General features: G+C 32.2%; 4 protein-coding genes across 4 annotated transcripts; 1 reads left to right on the top strand and 3 right to left on the bottom strand.

Annotated features, from left to right (window-relative positions):
• The first annotated feature begins 1,151 nt into the window (after positions 1–1,151).
• LOC145629400 (ribonuclease 3-like protein 2) lies at positions 1,152–3,538 on the top strand. The gene is made up of 4 exons (XM_081682000.1): positions 1,152–1,583; positions 2,594–2,746; positions 2,837–3,195; positions 3,361–3,538. Exons 1-4 carry the CDS (start codon positions 1,212–1,214, stop codon positions 3,536–3,538), a joined length of 1,062 nt encoding a protein of 353 aa, XP_081538126.1. The 5' UTR covers positions 1,152–1,211.
• A 2,527-nt stretch (positions 3,539–6,065) lies between these two features.
• Positions 6,066–6,943, bottom strand: LOC145627377 (stigma-specific STIG1-like protein 3). The gene has a single exon (XM_081679768.1). The coding sequence runs from the start codon at positions 6,851–6,853 to the stop codon at positions 6,332–6,334; it is 522 nt and encodes a 173-aa protein (XP_081535894.1). The 5' UTR covers positions 6,854–6,943; the 3' UTR covers positions 6,066–6,331.
• A 3,851-nt stretch (positions 6,944–10,794) lies between these two features.
• On the bottom strand, positions 10,795–11,552 carry LOC145627376 (uncharacterized). Its single transcript, XM_081679767.1, has one exon. The coding sequence runs from the start codon at positions 11,451–11,453 to the stop codon at positions 10,962–10,964; it is 492 nt and encodes a 163-aa protein (XP_081535893.1). The 5' UTR covers positions 11,454–11,552; the 3' UTR covers positions 10,795–10,961.
• A 1,783-nt stretch (positions 11,553–13,335) lies between these two features.
• On the bottom strand, positions 13,336–14,090 carry LOC145627375 (stigma-specific STIG1-like protein 1). Its single transcript, XM_081679766.1, has one exon. It carries the CDS (start codon positions 14,011–14,013, stop codon positions 13,525–13,527), a length of 489 nt encoding a protein of 162 aa, XP_081535892.1. The 5' UTR covers positions 14,014–14,090; the 3' UTR covers positions 13,336–13,524.
• Positions 14,091–14,795: the final 705 nt, after the last annotated feature.

The raw sequence follows: 14,795 nt of genomic DNA, 5'->3' as shown, positions 1-14,795 counted from the left end.
AATCACCCAGGTTTACAGGTGTGGAAAATTTCTGAACTCTGAAATTACAGGTATAAGACACAGGTACTTCCACATTTCCTTGACCTAACCCCAACAGAGTAATGGGCCTCTCATGTATCAATAAAATCTTTACTTGAAACCGTAGATAAGTATACTTTATACGAGTTTCAATTATTTTTTCAAAATAATTTGGCGTCTCTTCTCTGCCAAATCCATAAATTCAAAAAGTTTATGGCCTGTTAGGTTGAACTTTGATTTGACAATCTTAAGGCATTCCTTATTTGATGTACACTAGTCATGTTATTTTCTACATAGAACCAAATAAGCATATCCATATATTGTTTGGGCATAATTGTGGATTGTAATGTACACTCGTTATTCGTTAATGTAAGTGATTTATTTACCCATTTTATCACAGTTGTTTCTTTGGTTCTTCAACTGCCTCCCTTTTTCGTTAACTGGAATCTGTAAGCGTATGTTGAATCTTATATAACTTGGAGTAGAGCAACACCCAAAAGCATGAATCTTGCTTTGCTTGGCACACACCTAAACAAATTTAGATGAACTATTTAACAAGTTACAAAATACAAATGCACATGTGCCACGCTAGCGGGAAGCTTTGTTTTGCAAATGGCTTTTTGAAAATTGCGTTTCTAAGAAAGTCTACATTAGGTTAATTTTCAAGACATTATATGAACTTGCATCAACATTTCAACAAAGTTTTCTTTTCTTTTTTTTGACAAAAATAGACCAATCTTTTTGAAAAGCGTATATTTGTTTTAAATTTACTATAATGAACAAGCAACTGGAAATGTACCATACCAATGTAAGTTTTGATCAAAATATTAAGATGATACATTGCAAGGTAGAGGTGTCAAATACTGACTCAATTGATCCAATTTGAAACTGACCCAAAAAAAACACGATTCAGATTTAGACTTTTTTTTTTTTCACAATGGTAAGAAAAAAGTAAATATTAGGAAACGGGAAACCCCTCACAAGGGGAATTCCTAATGCATCGTTTCATAATTCAGATTTGGACTTGACTGTACACAATTACTCCGTATTTTGCAAGAATCAAATTTAAAATAGACCCGACCCAATCTAGCCTCACTATGGTCCAACCTTTAGCTATCAAACTAAACTTATCTTGTCCTCCACGCGCGGACACCGCGAGAGTATTTAGGTTTGTAATACAACAACCGATTCCAATGTCAATCCCCACCCCAATGTCCATCTCCGGTGAGGAGGACCCACCAAAAGACATGGAACGCTGCGTTTCATCCGTGGAAGGAATACTAAACTACAAGTTCAGGAACAAGAAGCTTCTAGAAGAAGCGCTGACTCACTCGTCGAGTACTACTACTAAGTCAGTGTCATACCAAAGACTGGAGTTCTTAGGCGACGCCGTTTTAGGGCTTGCAGTCGCAAATTCAGTGTTTTTGGATTATCCAAATGTTGACGAAGGAATTCTTCATCTCCTCTGTTGTGCAAATACTAATACTCAGAAACTTGCTCGTGTTGCTGTTCGTATTGGCCTTTATCGTTACGTTCGTCGTAATTCTCTTCTTCTTGATGCCAAGGTACTCATTTATTAAGAATTTGTATTGAATACGGAGTAATTGATTGTTTTTTGTAAATGACTTAATGGTCATTTTGTTGGAATTTTTCCCCATGGTGTAGAGAGATGCGAAAAGACGAATAATGTAGGCGAGATTTGATATCAAAACTTTTGGTACCACTTAAGGCTAAAACCAACTAAACTATTTCTTGTTTCATTATAGTTGCATCAATGTGATGTTTGTCAATATATTTCATACACTAATACAAAGTACTTCAATATCTTTACATACAAGTACATTTCATTTAATTAAATCATAAAAAATACAATAGTAATACTACATTTATATCAAAATATGTGTAAACGTCGAGAGGATGCAACTATTATGAAACAGAGTTTTTCGCACTTATACACATTTTTTACTTTTTATCTCCTCTGGTTTATATTGTAATTGGAATTAATGTGTGTTGGTGCTAATGCACACTATTAACTATAAAAGAGGTGATTGTTACCTGAATACCTGTTTATCACGTATGCAGATGACACGAGTGCCTCTAAGTACTAAACTCTTGCATTACTCACATTCTTGTGACTGCCCCATGTTACTACTTAATAAAACCTACTAGTACCAGATAAATAGTGTTGAACTTGAACATACGTAAGTACATGACTAAGGGCCTATTTGTTCTCATTGACTGAACTGAACTGAATATTTTATAAGAGAAGAAAATTAGGAGCTGACCTGAACTAAACTGAATTTCAACGTATGAGAATAGGTCCTAACTATGACTATACTCTGGATTGGAGACAACCAAAATAGTGTTCAATGCGCCAATCTTTCTAAAAAATTGGCAACGATGCATAGGAAATTATATTCTGTAAACGCCGAAATGGTTCTTTTTCATATGGCAATAAGAAAAATAAACACTTAGGAAATAAAACATACTTCGTAAGTTGGTATGAAATGTTCTCATATAATTTACAGCATATGAATACGTCTGATTCTATTATTTCTGCATTGCTTGTCTAAAGGTTCGAGAATTTGCACTTGTTGTGGAAGCAGAAGATGAAACTGCACTTAATAAAGGTGCAGTAAAAGCCCCAAAGGTTCTTGCTGACATAGTGGAATCTGTAATAGCAGCTGTTTATCTTGACTGTGATTTTGATCTGAAATTTCTCTGGCAGGTTAGTACACCGGTTTCTGGTTCTTTCATTGTACTTGCATCAATTAATGACAGCAATGCTGTCACATTTGAAAATGGCGGTATATTGTAGGTTGTTAGGGGTCTTCTAGAGCCAATTGTTAGACTCGAGACATTATCAGTGCAGCCAGTGGCAATGCTCTATGAGTTATGCCAGAATGAAGGAAAAAAAGTTGATATTAGGCACTGGAGGAAGGGTGAAAAAGATATTTGTAGCATTTACGTGGATGCTAAGCTCGTTGCTACTAGAACTTCTGACCAGGAAAATATTGCTAAGCTTAAGGCAGCTAAACTGGCACTAGAGAAGCTCAACAAATCTGTTAATGATATGGATGTTGATTATGAAGTTAACGAGACATATGAGATTGAATCTGCTAAGCAGAAGTTAAATGATCTTTGTGGCAAAAAGAAATGGTCTAAGGCAACATACAGGTACTCTTTTTTTATTTGTAAATAGCAATGAGACGAATGAAATGTCAAATGTATGTATAACTTTGTTGGAGCTGCATGAGCTTGTTTGTATTTTTAGTCGTAATTTACAGGTTTTTTGAAATTACATTAAGCAAATCTAATAATTTCATACACATCAACTTGCAGGATTGAAAAAGAAGTAGGGGTGGGTCACGAGAAGAAATATATATGTTCTGTTCTGATCGTAACATCAGATGATGAGAAACTTTCTGTGTTGGGAGATGAGAAGTCAAGAATCAAGGAAGCTGAGAAATCTGCTGCCTCCATGATGATATATAGTCTTATGGAGTCGACCAATATCTGATGAGAGGGATCTCATTGTCGCGTTGTTTAGTTGCTCTAATGCCTGTATGTGTATTATGGCTGTTCATTTGCTGCATTTAAGTGGAGGAAATGAAGAGAGTTCCTGGTTTCATGTATTAAAACCCCTTCTGGAGTGCAGGCATGAAACACAGGTACTGCCACGTTTCCTTCTCCTAACTGTAGCAGAGTAAAGAGCCTCGATCTCTTACAAACCCTTGTTTGAATCATAGGATTGGAATCATGTATTTGGGATCTCTAAGCCTCTTATAAATATGAATCTTATTAAGACTTGTTTCTGACAAAATAAGTCATTCCTTAAATTATGTCATCTTGGCTTCGTTCAATAGTGATTTTTGTGCCTGTTTTCCCCTGACTTCTTTCTACTTAGCTATCCCTACAAGAGTAAAAGTCCCACAACACTATGGCACTTGAATTTTGCTTTTACACTATAGGATCGGGTTTGATGTTTGGATACAAAATTGGTTTCATCACAAGATATGGTGTAGCGATAGTGAGTAGAGCAGGTTTATTATGTTGATTATTACAAGGCATCAACCGTGTTCTTGGTGATGAAGTTGGACATGGGGGTAGGGCACAAGGGAAGAATTGTTATATGGATGATAGCCACTTAGGCAGAGTGAATTGGTAGCATGTTTTTACATCGAATATTAATAACATACAAAGATTGTTTATATTGAGTATTATCAATGTCATGACTATCAAATCGTGTTTAAATTAAGCTGGGTTATTCGTGTCATAAATTCAAATTTATTAATTGTTTATCAGAGATCAATATATCCATGCATGTTAAGTGTTTTTTTTTCCAAGCCATATTGGTTTTTCTTCAACTATGGTTAGATCGAATTAGTTTTTGACAGCTCTACTCTTGGTTACTACAGAGTAAATAGTTTACGTGGTAAGGGCTTTTTTCTCGATTTCAGGAGATCTTGGAATCGATTTTCACCCCGCCCTTGTGAGTATCTAAACACCAAAAAACTTAGTATTTGGAAGTCAATATCTCTAATAAATTCCATCTTTCATAACACTAAATTAGCTTGCGTAGCCTCATTTTGACTGTCTTGCTAGCTAGCTAACTGCTAATAGACGACGAATTCATGTGAAAAATCCCATCATTTGTGCAAACTATTATTGTTGGGTCAAGTGTTACACGTGGTTCAAAGCGAACTTAATGGAGATAGGTTCTTTTTAGTTTTCACGTAAACATATTATTTATACTTGTATTAAATTATGTGACATTCAAGGTTTTGCTTTCTTATTTGTGGGTTTCTTTTTTGGCTTTTTCTTCTACAATTTACAAGCTTGCCGTAAATCTGCAAGGCTGTATTACATTATACATACATACTACGTATAAATGCATATTACTCCGTATTTTTTTTCCTAAGAAACTTTGGTGTTACAACATTGACTGTAATTCTGATCTGATTAATTTATTAATTAATCATAAGATTATGCTTAATTAAGCAACTATAATGTGAAATATGCTTATTTTTGGTGCTAATTGTGCATTATTACTTGGTTTACACTTTTGTATTGATAGCTCATATCTTGCATAGTGATGGAATTTTGTGCCTTTTGCATAAACACACTATCCAGGAGATCTAATTGTTGCATACAAGTCACGTTTGTTATTAACATTTTTTTTCTCTATAAAGATACTCCATCCATCCCTAAATTAAAAGCCTCTTTTTCTTTATTATGTGAGTAATAAATGCTAGAAAAGACTTTGTATTAAGAGGCGGAGCAAGTATTCATTTTGTTCGTTATTATTAGAGAAAATAATTGAGGAACTAACAAAGTTGAAGCCAATAAAAACAAAACAATTGAAATTAAAAGTGTCATTATTTATACTTGGTATACAATTGCTTTACTTCATATTAGTATTATTTAATTCTAGAATAATCGCTTTTAATAAGGAGTCTAATCTATGTTTCCCTAATATTTCCACTATTATTATTTTATTTATTATTGTAACATTGAGGTACGCTAAATTGGTATTTTAGGTGCTCATGTGATTAGAAGATAATAAAAAGTGAGACCAATCTATAGAGAATAGGTAAAGTTATATTGCCATGCAAATTGTTGCAGATTTTGAGAAGGTGGTCAAAGTAGAAATTGCTAGCCATAAGCTTTTGAATTTAACGTTGTGCAAGCAATTGGTTATACCTCTGCAATGAACTACATGCGCAGAAATTGTTAATAAGAACACCTTTTGTTATATTGACACAAAAAGTAACGAAAAATAACGAAGTATCATTTAAACGCACAATGCTATTCATATTACGTTTACTTTTATCAAAATAATCAAAAGACGACCTAGGTTAACTTTTAACCAAAAAATTAGAAAATAAAATCACCTAGTTAGTTACCTCGATACACAATTTATTTAAGTATCCTCATCAAATCAATATCATGCGATTCCTGAAGAAAAATGGACATTTCCAATCCCTATAACACAACACAACATTAGTATTTATAACAACAAAATATTGCCAAAGCAATAATAGGTCTTCTTACAACATAGAGAAAATTTAATAGTATATGTATGTATAGTACATTATTGGTTTTGATAGCACAGAAGATCATCATATCAAGACATAGATGTATATGTATGAATTGAATAATCAAACAAACTTTGAGTATGTATAATCATAAACTTTTTTTTTTTGTATAAAAACAGAAAATAATCCACCACAAATTTGTGGCTCTTTATTACTTGATAAATAAATATGACAAACCTCAAATAAATAATGACTCAAAATGGGATATAAATCAATCAAGCATAGTCACACATCCCATAAACACAATATTGTCCTTCCTTGCACTTGTAGTTGCATCTCCCACAATGCCTCTTGTCATAGGTTTTGTCTACACACTTTCCGTCGCAACAATCGTGCGTGAACTTACACTTGTTATGGCAAGATCCACAATGCTTCTTATCAATGGTGAGATCGAAACACTTGTTTCCACAACAAGTAAAGTCCTTACCATACCTTATGTCACAAACCTCGTAATCCTTGTGGCAATGATCCGCGGGCTTTAAGATTCTTCCATGGAGTTGAAAATCATCAGTGTTACCTTCACCTAGGAACCGGCTCACCCTCTTAGAGGGGAGTAACAAGTGATCATCCTCGGCTTGTTCTTCAACATGGTCATCAACATATCCTGCATCGCGAGCAAAGGTTTGCTCGCGTTGTTGGTTGCTAAAATTGATGGAGCTTATTGCCATGATCATTGCCAAGGTGATTGCTACCAAGGCTATTGCCTTGATAGTCCTTCGAATCATCGTTGTCGACATTTTGAAACAAAATGTCAACAAAAGGGGTTATGATAAGGGTTGTAAGTTTTATGTTATTTGTGTTATGATAGCTTATGAACTTTTAAAGGGTTAGAGGGGAGGTAAGAATGGTTTGAGGAGAAGAAGGGGTTTATAGAGGGAATAAAGGAAAGAGTTGACGCGAAAATTGTGGTTAAAAAAAATGAGTTAACGTTGTAGGGTGATTTTGTGGGGAAGGATGCATGAAGTGTGGTATAATCTAATGAGGTTTTTATTCTAAATTAAGGAGGTGACTACTTTTCAAAGATATTCTTTGTAAGTTCAGGAGTTGATTAATTAAATAAATAAGAGGGGAGTCAATTTATTTACTAGTATATAGTAAAATAATTGGGTCAAATATAGGGTGCTTCCAAGTGTAATGGATCCTAGTCGATCACTAGAACATAGATCTTAATTTCTCATTAATTCCATATAAGTTTTATATTTAGACATTGAATTGAATAATGCAAATAATAGGTTTGATTTTCACACCGTAATTCAACATGGTTTACTTGTGCCCCTATACCCCCTATCTAATGGTTAATTTAGTTGGCAAATAGGTCAGTCAATTGAATGATAGCTAATTTTGTTGTATTTTCGTGATAAGTTATTTGATTCGAATTTGGCTAATTTATTAGGTTAAATTGTGGTTCATCATTAGACCGATCATCATTTCGCTTTATTATAATTTAAATAAACGTGCATGGCTCACTAAGGGCCTGTTCACATTTACTTAATTTCAGTTCAGTTCAGTTCAGTTCAATTCAGGTCCAATCAGTTCAGTTTAATTCAGTTCAGTAAATGTGAACAAAGCCTAAGATAGTACATGGATCATAACCATCTAATTTTTGCTAATTTCTGGTACAATTTAGTATCGTATATGGGTTTTGTCGTTCGATCGAGTTCTAATTTTCCACTTTGGTCGGATTGATTTTATCAAGTTTACCCTTATAGCTCTTTTGTTTAGGGAGTAGTAGTATTGAGACTATCTTTTCTTTTCTTTTGTTAATTGACAACAAAAGGTTAGACAAGAGTGGAGTTCCTATTTTGTCACAATAAGCTAAAAGTTTTTTTAAATACTCAACCATATTGCAATTTTAGCAACACCCATTCCAAACTAAAAACAATCAATATAATTCAAATTGGAATAACCATATAAAACTTGCTTTGGTTCGAGCTAGTCTTTGATATTAATTTAATAAGCTACTATATAGCCCTGGCCATACTTCTCCTAGGTAAAAGAAGTTGAACATAGTTTGCATGAAGAAAATTAAGCAAAATATATAGTATAGATTTTATTTATTTATTTATTTATTTTTAAAAAGTCCTAAAGGATGCAAATAATAAGAAAATAAAAATGTACTCTGTACTCCTTATATATTATACATAAAACAAACATTAATAATAAATTAATAATCATTAATGCATGATTACATAATTATATACAAAGTATTTATAAATTAATATCATTTTAGAAAATGTTTTTAATGCATGAAATGCAATCCAATAAAAAGAAAATACAAAGTGGAGTATTAGATTTTGACCCTTAAGCATATTTAATATATCATGCTTTTACCACAAAAAAGAAAGGTGGGAAGGGTTGCTCATTCATGGAGTACCGACCACCAAAGAATATAATTGGTCAATCCATAAAATGAAGCAAAGGGCAAAAACGTTTTTTTGTGAAGTGAGCAAATCATCAAAGAAATTGGTTATGAAATAAGCTAATCATTAATTAGCCTGTAAATTAAACTCAAAACTTTGGAATTACGCATTATAAAATTACTCGGTTCCTTAGTTTATGTTATGCGTATTATGTAACGCAAGTAAATGTTAAATTAATGATGCAAACAGCAATAGAATAGTGCCACGTACAATAGTGTAATTATATTGGAAAAATTCGTACTCCATCGTTTTTTGCATCTTTACACCATTTTTACTTTTTTTTTTCAAAAAAAAAAAAAAGGGAAGAAAAAAAAAATGAGCTTGCCTTAGTTAATCTAAGTGAAATACTTTTTGTTTATCACATGATATATAGGTAAATTTATCAACAATTTCATCCAATCACCATCCACTGTGGAGCCTACATTAATGAAAAAGTTGTTAATTTATTTACAAAAATGCCTTGTGATAAACCGTTTTTTGTTTATTACTGAGAGAAACTTGTATTTTTGCTTCCATAAAGTAAACACAAATAGAGATAGTGTTCGGTAATTTTTATCAATGTATGACATACGGAGTACTGCGTAATATTAACAACTAGTTAACTCCCGAGCTATGCGTAGGCTTAAAATGAATATGTACATATAGACAATTAGACATATAGTACATGTTTATATGTATTGGGATTTATATAATGTTTATTCTTAAGATTTATTTTTTTTAATGTTATATACCGTTCAGATTTTTTTTTAAAAAAAAAAGAAAAAAGAAAAAAAAATTCTAAAATTAGCAGTTTGGTGGGAAAATTAATCATATAACTGGACTAGGTTCGTGTGATGCACGATATTTAAAATTATATTACTATTTTAACAATATTTTTTAGCTTATATGTGTGTAATACAAACAATTTAAGCAAAATCTAATAGATTGATAAATTAATAAAGAGTGGAAACCCCAATCATATAATCTGTATAAATATACGGAGTAGGAGAAAAAGATAATGTTTATAAGAAAATGAAATAATCCGACCTTCCTTTAATTTCTCCAATGGTTAGTCAATTTAAATAAAAAATATGTTAGAAAAATGTATAATTAATTTACCATTTACCATTTTTAATTTATGTTGAAAAAAAATAATGATGTCATTATTAGTTTTGGAGAAAAAATTGTTTACAAGAAGTCGGCATGTGGAAAGTAATGACATCAGCGGTAATTACTTTAGTTAGATTTATAGAATGGTGGCCAATAATTACTAAACAAGTCCTATAAACAATAAACCTAAAGCCAAATTTCAAGATCAGAGTAAATGAACGGTGGTCAAGTTGAGTTCCCATTTTCTTGTTTGTAGAATTGTTAAGCCAAGCCCGTATATATTGTATTTAGTTGGTTAACGGGCTATGTTAAGGCCCTTACTTTAGGTTGTATAAATACCGTGTTTACACTGAAATGCAAACCAAGGATTCACATTTTTGACATGGTATCAGGCCAAATAAACCCTAAAAACTGAAAAAAAAAAAAAAAAAAAAAAAAAAAAAATTCCTTTGTTTACTGTCGATTGAATTCCACCATGACAAGAATTGTAGAGCCTTTGGGTGGGGGGCTAGCTACCAATCTCATCAAATTTTCGTATTTATTTTTTAACAAAAAATTTATTCGTATAAATTTAGAGGGAAATTATTTAGGAATTCGTGAGTTGATGATTAGAGTCATGAGTAGACATATTTTACCTACATTATATATATATATATATATATATTATATTTTTTAGTGTTTTTACTTTTAAAGGGTTTTGTGTATGAATTCAAAAATAAATTCATCCTATATATCATACTCCGTTTATTATTAATTAATGAATCTTTTATATTATTCATTAGCGTCTTCTCAACATCTACACAACGTTGGGCATTACTACATACGAATTTGTATAAATTAAATTATTAGGTCATTATCTAGATAACTACTTAATATCATAAATGAATCACCTAGTACTTTCTCTGTACTTTACATAAAATAATTATTTTCACTTTTTTTTTTTTTTAACTTGCCATTTTCTAGCTTTTATTGATTTTATTCTTTCTGCACTAATGAGTTTATTGGCAAAGTCAACGAGACGATCAAAATAAGAAAGTTGGACCAAACTTTAGAGGGACATGTATGTGAATCACCTTAAGCAACAAATAAACTTTTACAACTTTTAAAACATTGTGCTATTTTATGAAAATAGACAGTTGACGATATTCAATAACAAATTTTACCTCATTCTTAAATCTCAAATCTGGCTAATTGCCAAAAGAATTTGATATATATAGAAGTAACAAATTTTCACCACAATTTATGTACTAGCTCAACGGATGATCAAAATATCCGTCTTACAAAATAATTAAATACGTATTATCGAATAATGAACTAATATGTATAATATGATTAATTAAGCATAATCACACATCCCATAAACACATAATTGTCCTGCCATACACTTGTTGTTACACCTCCCACAATGTCTTTTATCATAGGTTTTGTCTACGCACTTTCCGTCGCAACATTCATGAGTAAACTTGCACTTGTTATGGCAAGCTCCACAATTTTTCTGATCAATGGTAAGATCAAAACACTTGTTTCCACAACATGTGAAGTTCTTACCATACATAACGTCGCAAACCTCGTAGTCCTTGTGACAATGATCCGCGGGCTTTAAGCTTCTTCCATGACGGTTGTAGTCACTTTCAACTAGGAACCGGCTAACCCTCTTAGAAGGTAGAAACCCCGCGTTGTTGTTGTTGTTGCCTTGTTCTTCATCGACGTGGTGCTCTTGTTGCGAATTGTTGTTACTAAAGGAACTTAGAGCAATAAGGGCCATAGTCATCGTGATCGCTACCACAACAAATGCCTTGATTGTCGTCTTCATTGTTGTCGACGACATATTTCTAATTTGATTGATATGATGTTGTGAAGGATCACAAATTATTAGAGAGGGAGAGAGTATGGAGAACAAGCTAAGGAAAAGATGGTTAGTTTTAGTTTAATTAGTTGTGTTAAGGTGGTTGAAGGTATTTATAAGAAAATAAAGTGTAGAGTAGTTTGACTTAAATTAAATAATTTGGTAGGTTTATTTAAAAAATTAAGGAGTTGCGTTAATTTGGGGTGATGCATGCATGGAGTGTGTTTGAATCATTAGGGTACTTTTATTAACATGGGGTGAGATGACTATAGTTGAAAGTTTGTGTGTAACTTGAATTTTAAAGTAGTTACTGAGAAAGCAAGGCTAGGAAAATAATCAAACAAATTTAAATTATGAAATAATTTTTTAAATAGGAAAAACATGATTAAAATGGGGTTCCTAACATAGTAACATGAAAGGTGCTAAAAATTAGGGGGCAAAATCTCAAAGAGGGAAAGGGTGTATGTGCTTAGTACCAAGGGATTGCTAAAGATACAGGATCCATGAAAAAAAGATTTCTAATGATCTCTTGTATACCTAAACTGCTAGTTGACGAATGAGGATTCTATGATCTCAGCACGATCATATATACTCATATAGTCTTGTATAAGATTTAACGCAAGTGAAAAGGTAAAAGTTAAAAAATGGGTATGAATAAGTATGCATGGTACGGTATACAATATAATTGTGGGATAGTTACCAAAAGACATAACAAACCTAACAGGGTCTAAATCGAGTAAAATTTAGTTTTTATAATTAAGTAATCTATAAACGTTAATTCTAATAATACATAATTAGTTGCAATAATTTGAAATAAGTTGTAACCAATTTTGGTCAATAAAATCGATTTAATCAATGTTTGGGTGAATTGAACATGCATGCATGGCATATCATTGTCATGCCTGATTAATCTTTATATATACTTCCTCTATTTCATTTTAGTTGACATATTTATAAACACGTTTTTCCATGCATGATTTTTAAACCTTAATAAGGTTAACAAAAATTAGAATGTATGGCTACCACATGATGTGACCATTCCACATATAAGCATGCAATTATAATTTAAGTAATGGGAGTTGCAACAATGATCAAATGGGGTTACCTTAATGGATTTGGGGTTACTGTAATAGAAAAATGAGATTATTCTTATAAATAAATAGTTAACGTTTCAATAGTCGAAATAAAAGAAAGAGGGTTACTCGAATGATCAAACAGAGTGATCGCTTATTTTTTAAAATTTATTAATGTTACATGTCTAATGAATTGGGGTTACTCTATGGGCAAATTAAGGTTACCACCATGAATAATTGGGTTACTTATCTTAATAAAAAATGATTATTTTTATAAACAAGTGTGGTCATAGTGTCATACTATGTGTGGCTAGTCACACACAAGACTTACTGTATGGTATATATGTATTTATTATATTTTCTGTTGCACAGAAATGACATGCACGCGACTGTCTCATTCTAGTCGTTCATCCCTTAGATAGTTGAATTGACTACTAGTAAACCAGTAGTCTAGTAAATCAAAGAAATTAGAATTAGTATTCATCATATCATTAATTAGCTACTACCTCCGTTAACTATTATTTGCAACAAAGGAATATTTTATATCTCACAAATAATACCCCTTTATTGCAAATAATAGTTAACGGAGGTAGTATATAAATATATAATTATATATAATTGACTAGCAATCAAGCATACACCCCATATGATTAATATAAGTAACTTATGAATTAACAAGAAAAAATGATTTGTATTAACTAGATGTAATTTTTCATAAGATTTTATGTTACTACTTTAGCTCGGATCATATACTATTGGAACAAGTTCATTCCAGCCAAAATTAAATGTTCTTTATTTAATAAATACAATAATCAGATAGAACATTATTAATTAGGAGACCCTTCTTATGAGGAGACCAAATGATCAGAATTTCACGTTACATAATGCTTATACATACTAGCTCAAATGATATACGTAGAATTTTCCATCCAAATCAAATCCAAAATATGGTATACAATTTCCTAAGAGCAAGTATTAAATCAAGCATAGTCACACAATCCATAAACACATAATTGTCCATCCAAACACTTGTGGTTACATTTGCCACAATGTCTCTTATCATAGGTTTTGTCTACGCACTTTCCATCACAACATTCATTAGTAAACTTGCACTTGCTATGGCAACCTCCACAATTCTTCTGATCAATGGTTAGATCAAAACACTTGTTTCCACAACATGTGAAGTTCTTCCCATACTTGATGTCACAAACCTCATAGTCCTTGTGGCAATGATCCGCGGGCTTTAAGCTTCTTCCGTGGTGGTTGTAGTCACTCTCGGCTAGGAACCGGCTAACCCTCTTAGAAGGAAGTAATAGAGAAATGTTCTCTTCTTCTTCATTAGGGTTTGGGTGATAATTTTGGTGATCGTATTTGATAGTGATGGAATTGAAAGCAATGGTGGCTATCACCATGGTGATAGCTATCAAGGCGAATGCCTTCACTGCCTTCATCATCATCCTCGACGACATCTTCTCTTAATTATTGAGAAGAATTCGAGGTGAGGAAGGCGGAAGCAAGCTGAGGTGAGCTAGCTAGGGGAAAATAGAAATAGCGAGGTATGATGAGTTGTAATTAGTTGGCTTACAATGTAAGAGTTATTGAATGTATTTATAAGGGTGTAAAAAGTAAAGAACGAAGTTGACTTTAAAGTTGGTAAACTATTCTAAAAAAGGAAAAGGAAGGTGTGTTTGAAATCTTTAAATACTAGAGGCTTTTTTGAGAGATAACTAAAAATGGAAGTTTGTGTGTATCTTGAATTGTAGGGAAGTAGTAAGTTAATTTAAGTTGCATGCATGTTTAAATTACTTGAACAATAAGGTCCCTAATACGATGCATGAGGCTCATTCTACGTCTACAAGTGAACAAGGCTGCTTAGTACCAAGAGATTACAAAAGAGATTCTTGAAGATAAGATTATATTCTCTAAAAACTTACTAATAGCACATCAATAAGTCATGCACCATTTTCTCTATATTAGGGTCGAAAAAAATAACCAAATTCATCTAGCTTTAACGTTACTACGTAAAATCTTCTGTATAGGGTACACGCTTTTAAGAATATATAATTCAAAATATAAAATTATTCCAAAATCCGTTAGATGTTCATTTGGCATAAGGAACCTATTGATTTATTTGCCAAATCTGCCTCTAATTACCTTGCATGTGTAATTGATGTTACAATCAATCTTTTAGTAAGGTATAGTACTATCAATTATAACCACACATATATAGTATTTTAAGTTTTTAACACAT

This window comes from Chenopodium album, chromosome 4 (genome assembly GCF_948465745.1).
Source record: "Chenopodium album chromosome 4, dcCheAlbu1.1, whole genome shotgun sequence".
NCBI lineage: Eukaryota > Viridiplantae > Streptophyta > Magnoliopsida > Caryophyllales > Amaranthaceae > Chenopodium > Chenopodium album.
Note: the sequence above shows the minus strand (reverse complement) of the source record. Positions and strands in the feature narration are given on the sequence as shown.